This window comes from Chiroxiphia lanceolata, chromosome 1 (genome assembly GCF_009829145.1).
Source record: "Chiroxiphia lanceolata isolate bChiLan1 chromosome 1, bChiLan1.pri, whole genome shotgun sequence".
NCBI lineage: Eukaryota > Metazoa > Chordata > Aves > Passeriformes > Pipridae > Chiroxiphia > Chiroxiphia lanceolata.
This window is the reverse complement of record NC_045637.1, coordinates 98,328,415-98,346,852: the sequence shown is the minus strand read 5'-3', so window position 1 is coordinate 98,346,852 and position 18,438 is coordinate 98,328,415. Positions and strand designations below refer to the sequence as shown.

The following is an 18,438-nucleotide window of genomic DNA, read 5'->3' as shown; positions in this document are numbered from 1 at the left end:
GTAACTCATGCATCATTTTTCAGAAGGAAATATACATTAAATTGAAATAAAAATTTGTACTTACTGTAGCTAACTCATCAAATTTTCCAAAAAGCTCATTCAGCAGCTTCACCAGTTCTTGGGCAGTACACTGTGATGCCAAACTAGTAAACCCCACAATGTCTGCAAACAAAATGCTGCAAAGAAGGAAAAAGACACAAAAAAATCAGTACAGAAGACATCTTCACATTCTCATTATACTCTTCTATAGCAAGAATGTGACCGCAAGCACAAACTCCAATATACCCTGAAGTGCTACCAATAAAGTGCTAGTTGGAACAAAAATAGCAAAGATTCAGACAAATAGGCATTAGTCTGGTGCTATCAACTGTTGTAGAGAGCCCTCAGGCACTTTCAATGCCTACATATCCATTTGGTGTAGATACTGCAAAGCACCTCACTTGTAAGCTCCCCAGTGAGCACTCCAGGAGCACATTGAACAGTTTCTCCTCTTTGCAGCTAGGATCTCCTCAGCTCGATTGGTTTCAAAGACAGTTTTGCATGGTTAGAGTTCCACAGCCAAACAGATAAACCTTGCATGAGGTTTACTAAGTACTGAAAGACAGGACTTAATAACTTGTGTGCGGTATCTCCATGATGTGATCCTACAGTAGCTCCCTGTGAGGACCCAGTGTCAAGCCAGTATTCTCTGTACTGTGCTGACTGGTTCAGGTAAATGTCCAGCTTTCTATCAGTGTTAACAAGGTTTTAATATCTGACAGCTTAATCTGCTTTAACAATCCCTAGCCATCAGTGTTGATCAAGGGAGATAGCTGAAAGAAGTACGGGTACTAGTGTGATTGAGAGAATAAAAATTCTTGTGTAATCCAGAAGCTTGAGAAAGTATGATGCCACGATTCTTTCAATTCTCTAGATTCCTTCTTCTGTAGGCAGAGGTACAATGCCAACTGTGGGATCACACTGCATTTACCTCCAACACCCAGACTAGAAATGTCAAACAATTTGCGCAAATGTTAATAAACAGTCCCAGTGGTATACACTCGACATAGTGTAAAACTTAACCTACAAACTGTAAGTTGAATTAAGCATTATGTACTCCCCTTCACCTCAGCAAACCTTCACTCTTTAGATAAAATAGCAATATTAGAAAAGCAGGCCCAATAAGTTTACTGTTTTCCAGTCTCCATAGACAAGTCTCAACTCTCCTAGTAAGTTACAAAAAAGGTACTCTTGACTCAGACCTTGCTTCTATAATTTCATTTAACTTGGCAAAACTTTAAAGGGTAACATTCAACCAAAAGAAAGCATTCCACAAAGCATTGACTTAGCACATGTTAACCCATACAGCTTAAGAAAATCCAGCCCATTCAGTCCCAAGTTACCCAAAATATTAAGAAAGGAGACTAGGAGAAGAAGAAGCAAAGAAAAAGAGAGTATTATTGCTTATTATAGCTACCACCAGAGTCCTGTGAGAGTCCAGCTTCCACCTGTCCAGGTGGTAGGGTTTGAACAAGCACAGAGAGTACATGTTGCTGCTTTCATTTGCTTTGGCCCCGCTGTGGCCACACAACCTGCCCCCAGCTGGGACTTCTGATGTGTCAACCAATCCCGGACTGAGTCAGGGGCTCCAAGGTGGGTGCGGTGTGGGCAGTGCTCTCAGTGTCCAGGGACTGACAGCTGCTCCAGGGCTGCCCCAGGAGACTCACAGAGGGTGGGGCTGTGGCATAGGGTATTACCTCACCTCCACGAAATTCAACCTGTCCCTTCCTGCCCCGCCAAACACACACACACTTGAGTTGGTCCAAGCTAAAAATTATTAATCCATTGTCTCACACCCTCTCACACACACAAGGGTTCTGAAAATTATCACTGAAACTCAACAGCTGCTTCATTTTATTTTAGCTAGTTAACTGACCAACATTATCTCTTGCACTTCTTTACCCATCTGTGTCCATCTGTTGCCTCTTCTCTTACCTGTGGGAGCCCAAACCCAGCTTTCAGCAAAGGAAAACAAGGGCTGACAAAAACCTTGTGATCTGAAGGAGCTGGACCCTTCTCACAAGACCTGTTAAAGTTCTGCCTTATGGATCAAGCCTGGCTCCAGCAGAAATCAGAAAAGACTTTTGAGATGATTGTATCGGACCATGTCTAAACCCCTGTAATCCCTCTATCCCCCATGTAATCCTACTAGAAGAAAAATTAACTATTTAGAAATTGCAGTAAAAACTTGTGTAATTCCATAATTAACATAGCTCGTCCTCTTCATTAACATGTCCAGCCCCAGATGCCTTTAAAATAGTGTTCTCGTGTTCAATAAACTATTCCAGTTTCCCCATACTGGGATCGTGTCTAGCTTTTATTTTTCAGACCGCCACTCTTACTACTTGGACTACCAGTATTGCGAGGCAGTGCCCACACTTACTCTTTATTGTATAACATCTGAAACCACCTTGATCTGTGACATGAAGTCAAATCACCCTTATGACGTAATAAACTTTTTCACCCCTGTTATGTTCTGCTCAGTTTTTTGGAATGTAAAGGATACAGAAGGCCTTTATCAGGAGGTGGTAAAATCAGACACAGGGAGTGAGAACAGAAAAGAGATTTGATTTCTTGTTATGGCCATGAAATTCATAATGGTACTAAAGAAAGAAATTATAAGACATACAGTGCCAGAATTCCAGTGACATACCTCAAGTGTTTCCAGGGCCAAACCATATTTTCAAATACAGTCAAATATATTTGAAGTCTAAGTTCCCACATTGGCACTGAAATTCCCTTTCCTTCGATTTGAATATATTAGTCACACAAAAATACTAAGACCTTAAATTTAGGCCCTGTCTAATATACTCAGAAAAGTTAAGACAAAGCAACTACAGTAGTGACATCAGTGTTAAAACACATTAATCACTCCTGTAGATGCCCTCATCCAAGGGCAAAGTAGTCTTGCCTCACAGTAACTTAATCGGTAATTGCCATGGAGGTTCACATCCTCAGAGATGATTAAACTAAACTACAGCTACTTTATGTACGCAGGAAAGATTCCTCATAAGGTATGGCATACAAAAGGATTGTCAAGTAATTTTTATTTTAAAAAAGGTAAATATTAGCATATATAGAAACAAGAAGTGAAAAGCTACCAATTAACAATTGGTTCTCTTAATGACCATTCAGGGATATGTCTCTCCCTGCTTTAATTCCACAGAATTAAGTACTTTAATTCCACAGAATTAACAATGCCACTGGGGCACTCTGGTGAAAAACCAAAAAAAAACCAAAAACCCCAATCTCAATTAAACTGAAACTAATAAAGAGCAAAGAGAAACGAAAGTGGAAAGTGAAAACAAAGGACAAAGGTTGCTTCTGTTTCCTCAACAACATAGCTTGCACATGATTCAAGCACTGCTCTTCTCAACAGGCAATGTGAATGTGTCAGGAAGGCTAAGTAGCTATTACAGTGCTGAGTCTGGTGTTGTTGCATTGCCCGGGGGCTCAGAAATGCTTCTATTCCTCCATCCCACAACTAAGCAAGCGGAGCATAAGCTAACATTATCTTTGCCTTTGTGCTATACCAAGACCTCTGCAATCCCATGGTCTTTGAAATATTTAGCTTTTGTCCTGTAGTTTTCAGTCACAGAATCTCAAAGAATCATAGAATGTTAAGGGGTTGGAATGGACTTTTAAGATCATTTAGTCTCCTTGCCAAGGGCAGGGACACCTCCCACTAGATTGGGTTGCTCAAGGCCTTATCCAACTTGGCTTCAAACACTGACAGGATCAGAGCATCCACAACCTCCCTGGGCAATCTCTTCCATTGTCTCACCACCCTCACAGTAAAAAATTTCTTCCTAATATCTACCTTAATTTCTCCCTCTTTCAATTTGTACTCATCCCTCCTTGTCCTATCACTAGAGTTCCTAATGAAGACTTCCTTCTTGGCTTCCTAGTGGGCCTCCTTCAGATACTGAAGACTGCTATGAGGTCTTCACACAAACTTCTTCAGGACAAACAGCCCCAACTTTCTTAGCCCGTCTTCCTAGGGAAAATGCTCCAGTCCTCTTATCAACTTCATAGTCCTTTGCTGGACTTGCTCCAACAGTTCCATGCCCTTCTAATTTTGGGGGGGGATGGGTACCAGAACACTTTGCACTATTCCAGATGGGGTGCCATGAGGGCAGAGTAGAGGAGGAGGATTACTTCCCTCTACCTTCTGGCTATGCTCCTTTTGATGCAGCCCAGGATGTGGTTGGCTTTCTGGGCTACAAGTGAATGCTGTCAGCAAATGCTGAGTTTTTCATCAACCACTCCCCCCAAGTCTCTCTGCAGGACTGCTCTCAATCACTTCTCCATCCAACCTGCAGGTGTACCTGGGATTGCCATGACCCAGGTGTAGGACCTTGCACTTTGCTTTGTTGAACTTCATGTGGTTTACATCAACCCACCTCTCAAGCCTGTCAAGGTCCCTCTGGATGGCATCCCTTCCCTCCAAGGTGTGTTGATTGTACCACATACCTTGGTGTGGTCATCAAATTTGCTGAGGGTGCATTTGATCCCATTGTCAATGTCACTGACAAAGATGTTGAGCAGTATCAGCCCCAGTAGTGACCCCTTAGGGATACCACTCGTCACTGTTTTCCACGTGGACAATGAGCCATTGACCACAACTCTTTGCATGCAGGCATCTAGTCAGTTCATTGTCCACTGAGTGGCCCATCCACCAAATCCATGTCTCCAATTTGGAGACAGTGTCAAATGTTTTACATAAGTCCAGGTAGATGACGTCTGTTGCTCTGTCCCATCCACCAGGGCTGTAGCCCCATCACAGAAGGTCATAAAATTTGTCAGGCATGATTTCCACTTTGTAAAGCCATGTTGGCTGTTACTAATCATCTCTTTGTTTTTCATGTGCCTTAACATAGTTTCCAGGAGAATCTGCTCCATGATCTTCTGAGGTACAGAGGCAAGACTGAATGGTCTGTAGATTCCCAGGTCTTTGGCTTTCCCTTTTTTAAAAATGAGGGTTATATTTCCCTTTTTCCACTCACCAGGGACTTCACCTGACTGCCACAATTTTTCAAAAATTATGGATAATGGCTTAGCAACTTTTCTCTTCCAGCTCCCTCAGGACCTGCAGATGAATCTCATTGGGTCCCACAGACTTGCGCACATTGATGTTCCTCAGATGGTCTCAAACCTGACTCTCTCTTATAGTGGGCTTAGAGTCTTCATTTTCCTAGTCCCTTCATTTTCTTTCCCAACTTGGATGGCATGGCTGGAGCACTTGCCATTGAGGAATGAAGCATAAAAGTAGTTGAGAAACTCAGCCTACTCTTTGTCCAGGGCAGCCAGGTCTCCCATTTCCTTCTGGAGGGGGCCCACATTATCCCTAGCCCTTCTTTTGCTTACAACATATCTATAAAAGCCCTTCCTGTTATCCTTAGTATCCCTGGCCAGACTCAATTCTGAGTCTTTGTTTCCTTAACTTTGTCCCTAGCTTCCCAAACAATTCCTCCCAGGCTACCTGTCCTCATTTCCACTTCCTGAAGTTTCTTTTTTTGCTGAGCTTGCTCAGCAGCTCCTTATCCATCCACAGAGGTCTCATAACATTTTTGCCCAATTTCTTCCTTGTTGGGACGCATTGCTCCTGAGCTTGGACAAAATTCTTCAAATTTATCCAGCATTCTTGGGCTCCTCTGCCTTCTAGGGCTCTAGCCCATGGCACTCTACCAAATAGATCCTTAAAGAGGCCAAACTCTGCTCTCTTGAAGTCCAGGACTGAGAGCTTGCTGCATGCTCTCCTCACTGCTCCGAGGATCTCAAACTCCCCCAGCCTGTAGTGTTCCAAGGCAGCCTTGGCTGAGTGACCACATTTACCACCTGCTCTTCCCTTCTGGTGAGCACAAGGTCAGTATGGCACCTCTTCTTGCGTAAGGTAGTCATCATTGACACACTTGGAAGAACCTCCGGGATTGCTTGTGTCTTGCTGTGCTGTCCCTCCAACAGATATCACAAGATCCTCCATGAGGACTGGGGCTTGAGAGTACAAGGCTGCTCCTATCTGCCTAGAGAAGGCTTCATCTGCACCATCCTCCTGATGAGGTGGCCTATAGCAGACCCCCACTATAACATCCCCTGCCCTCCCCTTATTCTTTACCCACAAGCTCTCAGCTGGCTCCTCATCAGAGTTCCACACTCTCCAGTGGGTCACTGACATACATAGCTACACCCTGTCCTCGTGTCTCTAGCCTGTCTTTCCTAAAAAGCCTAAAAACCCCCATTCCAATGCTCTAGTCATAGGACCCATCACACCACGTCTCCATGATGCCAATGATACCATACCCACACAGGTGTACACACATCCCTAGTTCTTCTTATTTGTTCTCTATCCTACATGTGTTTGAATTTAAGCATCTGAGCTGGACCCTGGAATATCTGGAATGCCTTTGAACTGTTCTGGGCATCCAGTACAGGTGTTGGCATCTGACTGGCAGGATTGGGATGGATAGGTACCTTCCCCCAACAAATTTAGTTTAAAGGCCCCTTAACTAGTCTGGCAACTCCCTGACCAAAGATAATGTTCCCCTTCTTTGTCAGATGGACACCATCAACCCCTAGTAAACCAGATTTGGCAAAGCAAATCCCATGGTCTGAGTAACCAAAACCCTGATTTACCAATCATACCAGGACTTTATCAGTAAGTTCACAGAAACAGAAAGTTTGGCTAATCTGGTAAAAACTTAAATCACTTTGGCTTTTAGACAGACAAGTTATTGTAAGACCCCAGTCCCAAAGCCTCAAGCTATTCTGGGAATATTACTTTTATATTTAAGACTCCAAGAGTTTGCCCACCGAACTTTTGCAGAGACTTTGGTTCTTGACATAACCTAAAGAGAAGAACACTCCACACATTTTCCCAGGAGATACTTTTAATTTTAGAAAGAAAATAAGGGTTTTGATGTAGGTTTAAAAGGGGTGACAAACAACCAAGTTAGAGCATTCCACAGAGCACCAACCCAGCATATGCCAACCCACAAAACTTAGCAGAATCAAACCCACTGGTTTTAAGTTACCCAAAATATTAAGTAAGAAAAGAGTGAAGAAAGAAAGAGGCACTAAAAGAGTAAAAAAAGAAAGTAATTAACAGAAGAAACAGGAGTAAGTAGCTATCACCAAAGAATCCTATGGAGATCCAGTTCCACACGTGAAATAACAAGTGCTCAGAGGAAAACGTAACACACAGCCCCATGCTCCTGTATTTATGTGCTTTGGCTACTGTGGCCACGCCTCCCAGGCTGGACATCTGGTTGTTTGCCCACTCAGTGCCTCCCAGGTGGGAATGAGGGGTGGTGTAGCCAATCAGAGGCTCTAGGGGGCATGGTGTGGGCGGGCTCCCAGGCTGCCCTTTTTGATTGACAGCTTTTCTATTTGAGTTCCTTGCTGCAGCCCAGCTGTGTGAGTTTTGAGACTACGGTGAGGCTGCTGGCCTCGCCCTGCCCCCCACATATACACACACTAATTGGTTTCAACCCAATAATTAAAATACTACTAATAACTAATCCAATGCCTCACAGTTATTGGGATCATAAGTTGCAACAGCATGTCAATATTCTAATTGTATCCTGGGGGGAAAATAATCAATTAGAGGAACCTTTACAGGCTAGAGAGGTGGGCCTGTGTGAACTCTGTTAAGTTCAACAAGGCCATATGCAAGGTCCTCCACCTGGGTTGGGGCAATCCCAAATACAGATACAGGTGGAGGGATTAGTAGGTTGAGACCGGCACTGCAAAGGAGGGCTTGAAGGTACTGGTGGATGAAATATTGTACGTGAGTCATCTCTGTATGCTTCCAGCCCAAAATGCCAAATGTATCCTATAAAATGAAGTGTGGCCAGCAGGTAGAGGGAAGTGATTTTGCCCCTCTCATGAGAGCCCACCTGGAGTACTGTGTCCAGCTCTGGGGTTTTCAGCACAGGAAAGACATGGACCTGTTAGAGTGTTGTGAATGTTCAGCCTAGAGAACAGAAGGCTCCAGCACCCTTCCAGCACCTAAAGAGGGTGTATGAGAGAGCCAAAGAGGGACTTTTTACCTGGGTCTGCACTGATAGGGCAAGGGGGAATGGTTTAAAACTAAAACAGGTAGACTGAGATTATATGCAAGGAAGAAATTCCTTACTATGAGTATGGAACAGGTTTCCCAGAGAAGCTGTGGATACCCTATTTTTGGAAATATTCAAGCTCAGGCTGGTCAGGGTTTTGAGCAAACTTGGGAAAGATGAACCTCACCCTAACACAGGGACTGGACTAGCTGATCTTTAATGTTTCCTTCCAACTCAAACCATTCTATGGTTCCATGATTCTAATTTTTTAATGGAGGTTTCCTAACAACATTTTTTTAAAGTTACCTTGAGATGAGTATTTGGTTTGATACGCCAACAGCTATTTCTAACTGCTTCTGGTATAAAAATTCTGAACAAAAGCAAAGCAGCACTGCAGCGAGCAAGTTCAGGAAAGAAAGCATTACAAGCAGCCATTTCTCTCCTCTGTCACAAAGAGCCAAGCTGGTTCAGCACAGGCATACATTATTATCTCATACTCCTTGACAATCTGGAGCATTTCTGTGTTGACAAGCCCAGAGTCATTGCTCCAGGACCTTCTGTATTCCTATTTACTCCCTCCACGATCCCTGCATAGCCAGCATAGCCAGCACCTGCCTGGTGACTGTAGCCCTCCTGCAGCATGGTAGGAAGTGGCTGCACCTGATAGAACTGGACCCGGAAAGCCTATGGCTTGGTTTAAGAGATTTAAACTGCTTCCCAACTGCTAGTATTGACAGAACAACCCTTTTCTACCTCACTCTATGGGGTATTCAGAAGGAGAAATCCTGCTAAGTCACACAAGAGATTTGAGAGCTTGTAGGTGGTAAATGTTCACTTTTAACAGCGCTCATTCATGTGTTTTGTGCACTTGATTAGTCCTGCTGTTTTCAATGGAGCACTTGTCTAAATGAGCAGTCTGCAAAATAAGGAGTGGTTGTGTGCCCTATTTTTCATTTCCATTTGGGTCATTTGTTTAATTAGAGTACAACTTATAGTAAGAATGGTATTTTAATATCACACACTGCCTCAGAAAGGAACCTGTAGGACTTTTTTCCTCAAAGGTCAAATGTAAGGAAAGTTAATTAATAATGTTATCTATGACTTACTGAAATATTGAAGAAAAACATGATCAAAAAATTAAAGCAGCCTGTTAAAACTAAACATAAATGGAGGGTATGTTTTTACATAATAATCATTTATGAAAACTAGTTCACTGTGGAATCACAGGCTCAGAAAGACTATATACAAAAAGCTGTTCATAGACATCACTATCACAGCTTTTTAAAACATTAAAATGGGTATGTTAAATTCAAAAATTATTTAAGTTCTGATGGTTTCTAAAAGACAGGACAGACCAGAAATATTTGCATATATATAGCTGCAGATTCTGTTCTGGCTTCAGACTGGGTTACAAGAACTTCTAAAATGCCCCAGGGAATCTTTTTATTGGTAGCTTTGAATCAGGCAGTGTGTTTCCTGAAATTAATCTCTCTTACAAAGCATCCAGTTCTATTTCACACTTGTAAAAATAAGGCTAAATGAAACTGCTGTACCAAAGGCTCAAGAAATTATTAGCCATTCAATGTTCACTTTCCTTTTATGTCTTGAACATTGAGTTACAGAGCAAAGCAAGAAGTTGTCTGTTAATATACCAGTATCCATCCATGTGTTGAAACAGTTTCATGAATAAACTAATGGAATGGGAAAAGTCCACTTCAAAAGAGATAAAATCTGCTGAAGTCTCCATACAGGGGAGACTGAATTTGAGCTGAAATTCAACTTGAAATTTTCTTAATTGAATTATGGCTGCATGGAGAGATTCAGTCAGGACTAGTGAGTATTTACAGTAGCCACAGTAAGTACATATATAATCTGTAAATTCCTTAGCCCTGTAGGAATAAGGAAACAAGGAATAAGAGAAGGAAATATTAATCTTACATTACTCAACTTAGTCTTAGAAAAGAGCCGTTTCTTTCATGTCACAAACCATACTCTTTAGCAACACAGAAGAGCTGGTCTGTTGGGTAGTCTTTACATGTAACTTGACATCTGGTTCCCCAATATAGTTCATAGTGCCCTTGGCTGGGATTACCCCTGTAAAATAACACCTGTACTGTGTTGAAATGGGTCCTCGACGGTACATGGACTATTTCCTTCTGGTAAGCCACAGTTATTACATTAGTTGTGATTATTTTACTTTCCTGGTGGTTGAATTTAGTGTCCTCTCTGAGTTAATGCTATAATACTATTGAATGTGTATTTGTATGCCTTGTTTTGCATATTGTATTTTCATTAAGTTGTTTGCCTCTGTTTAAAACCACATATTACTGCGCAGGAATTCTGTTCAGAAACTTCACAAGGTAGCAGATGTACTACAGATCTGGGAAGAGCTCATCAAAGCATGACACAACACTGAGGACTCTGTCTGCAAAGTGGAGAGGTGTGTTTTCTTTCCCTTCCAGAGTCACAGTCAGCTGCAGGCAGTCATTCAACAACTATTTGGGTAGTTGGTAAAATATTCACCAATTAATTGATAAACCAGGGTTGTTGCCATGGTTTTCTGAAACATGCTAGTATTTTTTCCCAGTCCATCTTTCACTTCTTAAAAAGTTATATGTATCTCTATTGTAACACATCTACCTTTGTTTTTTCTGGGAGGAGGTAAAGAAGGTAGCTGTATGAATGTCTTATTTTTCACATGGAAGATCTTGTGATTAAATACACCTTGACTTTTTTTTTCAGGCAGCTATTTAGAAGACTGAAACAGATGCTTTTTTTACTTATGAAGGTATTTTTTTTGCTGTTGGGAGTTTTATTGTTTTGGATTTTTTAACAGATAAGGAATGGAGAAATCATGTAGTTTAATAATTGCCTACCTCCTTCAGGCTATCCTTTCTGAAGAATAATGCTCTGACACTTCCAGATATTTGCTGGAAAAAAAGAAAACATTGCAACAGGAAAAGTAAAAGTGCAGATAATTTTCTATTTTCCGTTGTGTAGCTTTAATGGTTAAAAAAATCCTGGAATTTAGAATTATAGAAGGGCTTTTTGTTGGATTCTTTTAATAGCAGTGCTTTACAGAATGCTTGATATGAAAAGGACAAGTCACGAGAATATATGAATGATCTCTTAGGTTTGCCTGGGATAGCACTGAACTGACACTACCCAGAAGAAAAAAAAGTTGTTTTTGTCTCCTTGAAAAAGTAAAGCACGCATATATTGTTGGCACTGACCACCAGCAGCTCTTCCCAGAGGGATTCTGTAGTGCTGTTCTCCACACTGGTGTCAGGGTGGCACCTGCTGGGAGTTGCCTTGCATCCTGATCTGCACAGTCACAAAACTTCTGGAATGAAACTCTGGTCTACTGGGACCTGCTAGCCACAGCTTGCTGGGTATTTTCTGGACACTATTTCACCCCATATATATATATATATATATTTAATGATACAGTAGTTGCTTTACTGAAATAAAAGGCAAGACAGTTTCTTATAGTACAGATAGTGAAGGGAGGTATCCTGTTTTCAGTTCTCTTCTCTGAGGATCTTACCTTTGACATTAAAATGACACCATTTTACTTTGCCTCCATTTGCCCCAAAAGCACCTTCTTAATGTCAGAGAATGAGTTCACATCTCCAGACAGGGTATTTGGATTCCGAAACTTTTATAAACTCCGCATTGAATCAGTGGATAAGTCACAGAAGCTTTAGTGGTTATGTGAAAAAACATATCATGTGGGGAAAAAAAAAGAGTACTCCTCAGTTTACTTTTCTAAAAGATTTCAGCACAAGGGAGGACTCAAAAGCGTTATAACCAACCAGTCCAGCTGCAAAGCAGTGCTGTTTAAGTTGACCACTCACACTGTAATGAATGCAGATACTTTTGACATATACAAGATATAAATACACCAATCATGATATAATTATCATTAGCCCACCTTGACCCTGAATATAAGTGCAATCAGCAATATACATATATTTCATAGCACTTTGATGGTATAACTAGACAAAATTTTTATAATTATATAGGGAATGTGATCACCAAAGGGCCAAAGTAGAAGACACCCAAACACTAAAACATGAGACTTGATTAGCACAAGTGACTGCAAATAGAAAGGCAGGACATCACTCAAAGATGGAAGACTGGCAGGAAAAAGAAAAAATGCAAGCAGCATTGGTAGTGAGTGCAACACCATAAAAGCATGAGGCATAAACAAGGAAAAGTGAAGGAGGAAGACAGCCGACTGGCTTTTGAATGTGTCCTTCAGGAGCTCTCAACTCTGACTTTGGCAACTGAGTGTAGGAGGCGTGTCCCAGGGGCAGGGGAACCAAAGGACATACACAGGGACAGACACTCCCATTGGTTAGAAGGTCACATGGTTTTAGGAGATAAAAGGGAGAGTGAAATTCAAATAAAGCCTCTTTGATTTCCACCTCACGAAGAGCGTACATCATTCTTTATCATATAAAGACCGCAATGCTACATGTGACGCACCCGAACTTGGGACTTGAAACCTGTATTAGGTTAGTTTAGCATATCCTGAATCAGGCAGAAAAATCGGTAATTCCATTTATCATCTCAATTGTCTGGAGATGGGAATTTTCACCGAAAAAACTTAGACGTCTGTAAAACCGTTGTCTCAGTTGCATATGAGAAACAGAAAGTTAATATAGTGAGCTCAAAAATATTACGGAAAGTGCAAAGGAACAAAGAAGAAAGAAGAAAAGAAGAAGGAGAAACAGAATGGTGGGCGGCGAATGGAGGAGCTGGGGACCACGCAGGCAGAAGCGGGCAGCAAAACAGTGAAGCTGAGCGAGTTACCAACACTGCAACCCCCAGCCCCCACCGAGGGGGGCTCAGAGCTTCTGTGTATACCTTGCGAGCTGCTGCTGGGCGCTCCACAGCTAAAAAGCGATGGAGACCCATGCAGAGGCAGTTAAGCCCCTCTGTGCCACCCCCCCGGACGCCCTGGGGACCCCAAGACCTACCGACCCACCGCCCCTCCCCCTGCATGTGTCGCAGTTTGCAAGTCCGGAGAAACGGACGAGCCACGCATGTGCCGACAGCCACACCCCTTTCCCTTCCTGCTGCCGTGGGAGCCGCCGCAGGGACCCCGCGCTGGGACTGCCACCTCCACTGGACCCGCGCCACACTAAAAAGCCGTGCACAACCCGCCGAAGCCATACCGCGAGACCCCACCAGCACCCAGAGCCCCCGCACTGCCCAGCAGACTGTGAGAGTCCCAGAGCCACCTCCTGCCAACCCATGCATGCCTATAACCATGGCGTGAAACCTCTACGCTGAGGAGAAACCCACCAGAAGCCGTGCAGACCCTGAAGGAACCTTTCGCTGCTTCTCCGCCGCTTCGCTGCCACTTCGCCGCCACTGCCACCAGAGCCTCACTGACCCTGCGCTGCACCAAGGGACCCCCCCCGTCGCTGTCTACCGTTGCCAACAAGCCGCCGGAGCAGGTACGAGAGCTGGAGAGCCCCTGGAACCGACATAGATGCCAAAAGAAAAAAGCCCCGGAAAAAAACCCCAGCGATTGAGAAAGCAAAACTAAACTCAGCAGCCAGACAAAGGACCCCGCTCATGTGTACCTACAACTCAGAGACTAAGGTAAACATGGGAAGCTTTGTTTCCATGGAAACCTCACAAGACACAGATGCACTAGCCATTCTGCTAAAACCATACCACATACAAGCCACAAGGGCTGAACTAACAGAGCTTGTATGTTTCATTAAAGCAGCAGTGCCTAAGTTGCCCTTAGTGGGAGCTCTTCACATAGAGATTTGGCATAAAATAGGAAACCTCATAAAACTAAAAGCCGGGCGGGGGGACCCCCAGGCTAACAACGCCTTTTCAGCCTGGCAAATCATAATGTCTGCACTACACAGAGCCCACAAACAAACAATACAAGCACTGCTAGCAGCAGCTCGACCCCTAGGTGTAGGACAAACGCAAGAGGTCCACTGTGGGGAGGGGGGAGAGCTGTTCGTGAGTTAAGTTACGAGTCGGTAGCTGAAAGCCACGGAGACACAGGTCACCGGGAGGGAACGAACACTTATATGCGAAATCCCTGCCCATGGGATCAGTGCAGGGGACCCTGTTGCAGTAATGAGGGGGGTAACCCAGCGTCTCTGCCCCCCCACGCTGCGGATGATCAGTGACCTCGTGTTTCAGGGTGCATGCAGCCATCTTGCCTGCCAAACAGAATGGATCCGTCTCTTCCGGCCCCAACGCTGCCCCGCCCCACCCATAGGCACGAGGGGGAGGGAGGCCCCTCCCCCTCACTGCCGCCACCACCCACCACCACCACCCCACAGGAAACTGGGCTCACTGGGGCCACGGGGTGGAGGTAAAGGGGGATGAGGAGGAGGGACCAGAGATGGTTCCACTGGGAGGGAGCGAGGAGGCAAACAGGGGAAGGTCAGTTAACAAGTGGGAGCAATGTCGGGATGAGGCATTTCGAGTGGGAGGCTTGAAGGATATTCAGGCATGCTCAATCGATTTTAGCCAACGTCAGCCCCCTCAATTCCAGCTTCTGCCATATGAGGCTACAAAGAAATTGAGGCAGTCGGTAAGAGATGCTGGCATGTCCTTAACCAGTACTTTCAAGTATTTGAAGACATTGAGTTCCACCTATTTTTTCACCCCACATCACTGGAAGAATCTAATGAAATTAGTTCTTAATAACACACAATATACAGTCTGGTTAGCTGACTATAGGGAGAATTGTGCTAAGTATGCAACTAACACCCAAGCAGGTATAACAACAAACCAACTAAACGGAGAGGGAAATTACAGCACAGTAGATGCCCAATCAACCTATCCCCGGGAAATTTACAGAGTAATAGCCAAACAGGCCCTGAAAGCCATGAAAAACCTTCTCACTACAGACCAAGATGTAGTGGAGGACCTGTCCTCAACAAAAGTGTTACAAGCTTGTACTGAACCGAATTCAAGATGCTTAGATAGGCTGCAATCTGCTTTAAACAAGCAAGTTGAGTACAATAAAGCCAGAGAGATGCTCTATAAGCAATTGGCTTTTGAAAAGGTGAACACAGGCTGTAAAGGAGCTTTGCAAACCCTTCCTGAAAGGCAGAGCTACAGCATTGCTGAACTGGTTCGACCCTACCAAAGAGTTGTCTCTGTGGAGCACCAGTCTGCCCCTTTAACTGCAACTCTAAGTGCCCAGATAGGAGTACGAGAAGAGGCCAGACATAGAGTGAGTTGTATTAGATGTGCTGACCCTGACCACTTTCAAAGAGATTGTCCTTGGAGACCCTTAGCAGCAACATCCCACAAGTACTTAAACAACAGGGAATGGGCTGAGTCATACCAAGGGTGCTGTGGGCGAGGCAGGGGCCACGCCATGAGCATCGCATTGCTTGCTGCTGTGCTGCTTGTCATCCTCTTCTTTGCCAACTGCTTTCACAAGCAAGAGAGGAAGCAGCTTGAGGCAAGCCACAATATGCCAACAACCAGCCCCAAAAATACCCCTGTATTCTGCACCCCCAAGAAAGGTGAGAGGTGGAGAACACTGCAAATGTTAAGAGCAGAAAACGCAGTCATAGAGCCTACAGAAGCATCACAGCCTGGACTTGCCTCACCTGCTATGCTTCCAGCAAAGTGGCCACCACTAATCATTGACTTAGAAAACTGCCTTTTTGTCACCTTCCTACACTCTGAGAATGCGCCAAGGCTTGCCTTTTCCATCATGGCCTTAAACAAAGCACAGCCCATGCAAAGCTATTGCTGGGTTGTCCTTCCTCAGGGGATGCAAAATAGCCCGACAAAAAATCAAACAGCCATCATACACCATTATGTAGATGACATATTAATAACCATGGTCACAAAGAATGAACTGCCATTTACTCTTACTGCTCTAATAAAAGCTGTCCAAGATGCAGGGTTGCAGGTTGCTCCAGAGAAAATCCAGCCATCGCAGCCCTGGACTTACCTTGGATGGAAAGTCACACAGTAGGAAATTTCTCCACAGCCACTGCAGCTCGAGGTAAAAAACACTTTAAATTTACACGAGTTGGGAGCCATCAGCTGGTTAAGACCTGTTTTAGGCATAACCCCAGAGGGGCTACACCCTCTATTTGAGCTGCTAAAGGGGAACTCCAACCTAACGTCTAACAGGTCTCTGACAGCAGAGGCAAAGCAGGCGTTAGACATTTGTGCCAAGGCAATAGAAGGCAGACAAGGTAGAAGGAGAAATCCTGAACTGCAAATCTGCCTAGCCCTTGTTCCCAGCAGGTACTAGCCATTTGCAGTTTTGTTTCAGTGGGATCAGACTGAGAAAGACCCACTATAAATTTTAGAGTGGCTGTTTCTGCTCCACACACCACCTAAAACTGTGTGGACTACTAATGAAATGTTTGCCAAGATTGTCATTTAAAGGCAGAAGACAATTACAAGAACTGGATGGAGATACCCTGCCATCATCTACATCCCAGCTACAAAGGACAACTTCGATTGGATGCCAGCTGAGGACGCAGGATTCCAGGCTGCCTTGGCAGGCTTTGATGGTGACATCTCAATTCATCTCCCTAAACACAGATTGTGGGCAGAAATTGGTAGTTTGCCTTTTAAGGCCACAACCAGATGCAAACGTGAACCAGTGAAAGGCCTCAGGGCCTTCACACATGCATCTAGGAAGAACACAAAAAGCTGCAGTGACTTGGGTAAAATCCTGACACAGGACAATGGGAACGAGAGGTACAGACCATGAACCAAGGTTCTGTACAGGTTCTGAGACTGGCTGCCATTCGCATTGCCTTAGGGAAATTTTCTGAACAACCTATTGATATGTAACTGATTTCTGTTATACAGCAAAGTTAGTCTCCTGTCTCGAGAGTTTGTTTCTTCGAGATATGGTTAACCCTCACCTGTTGTTTGAAATGCGTTCTGTATGGTTTCTTGTCAATCATAGAAAGTTCGATTTCTATATAATGCACACAAGGTCACACACTGACATGCCAGGGCCAATAGCTGACGAGAACCGAGAGACTGACAAAGCAGCAATGTTTAACATCATACCTAGAGTCTTCGAGCAAGTGAAATTGTCTCATTCATTTTTCCATCAGAACGCATGTTCTCTGAAGAGACAATTTCAGATAACACTCAATAAGGCTAAAGACATCATCATGTCATGCCCAGACTGTCAGAAAATCACACCCAGGCCATCTCAGAAAAGCATTAACCTCAGAGGGTTAATGGCAAATGAGATTTGGCAAACAGATATCACATACATCTCTGAATTTGGCACATTAAAATATGTACATGTAGATACACATTCCCAATATATAACTGCCACAGCACACACAGGGGAAAAGGCCAAGGATGCGATAAGGCACTGGCTTAGTTGCTTAACAACCCTGAGTACCCCAAATCAAATAAAAACTAACAATAAAACAGCTTTACTTCCTATCAATAGGGAAACTTCACACATCACAGGTATTCCACACTAATCCATCGGACAAGCAATTATTGAAAGAGCACATCACACACTGAAACACATATTAGATAAACAAAAAAAAGGGGGAATCTGTGTAGCCTGCATGAACGTCTGTGGAAAGCCACGTATGTTATCAATTTTTTAAATTGCGACAGCGCTGAAACAAGCAGGTATGAAAGGCAGCACAAGCCTCAGGCTTTCACCTCTCCCAGACCACCAGTCATGGTAAGAGATTGGATTTCAGGGCAGTGGACGGGACAGTTAAATCTCGTCACTTGGGGATGAGGCTACGCCTGCGTGGCTACAGGAAAAGAGCTTAAACGGATTCCTTCCAGGTGTGTTAGACCCTACCTAGGTACACAACCACAGCAGCAAGAACCAGAGTAACGCAGAAGTTATAAAAGAGTTATGTTTACGCTTCAGGTTTACATTTAAGGATGACCAGTGTGGCAAAAAGCAGTCTGTAAAAAAAACCTATGAATGTGTGTGCGATGAATGGACGATGGCTGTCAGTGAATGAGAGCGTGAATGAATAAGAAAGTTGTTTGACTGGACAAGTGTGTTGAAAACAAAACACCTCCCAAAATAACACTACCTCTGCCACATGGTCACTTTAGGAGAATTTAGTTTTGCTAAGCTTATCCTGTTTCTTAAATAAAGTTGAACTCCCCAGTTATTTAGACCCTCAGATTAATAAAGATTATAAGTATGCACGGTTGAGCTAGGACCCCTAGGTTAATAAAGTTATTTCTCCAAGTTGCACTACCCTTTAGGAATATAAGACAGTTTGATAAAGTTTACCATAGATGTACAAAAGGCCAAAGGAAGCAATGTGCTGGGTCATTGCAAGCTTTGGTAGTTTACAATGTACTGTTCTGA

At 43.7% G+C, this 18,438-nt stretch overlaps 1 protein-coding gene across 1 annotated transcript in view; it reads right to left on the bottom strand.

Annotated features, from left to right (window-relative positions):
* ADCY1 (adenylate cyclase 1) overlaps window positions 1-18,438 on the bottom strand; it is a 157,707-nt gene that overhangs the window by 69,110 nt on the left and 70,159 nt on the right. Inside the window, 1 exon segment of the mRNA XM_032707353.1 lies at window positions 65-176. Coding sequence (XP_032563244.1) covers window positions 65-176 — 112 coding nt within the window.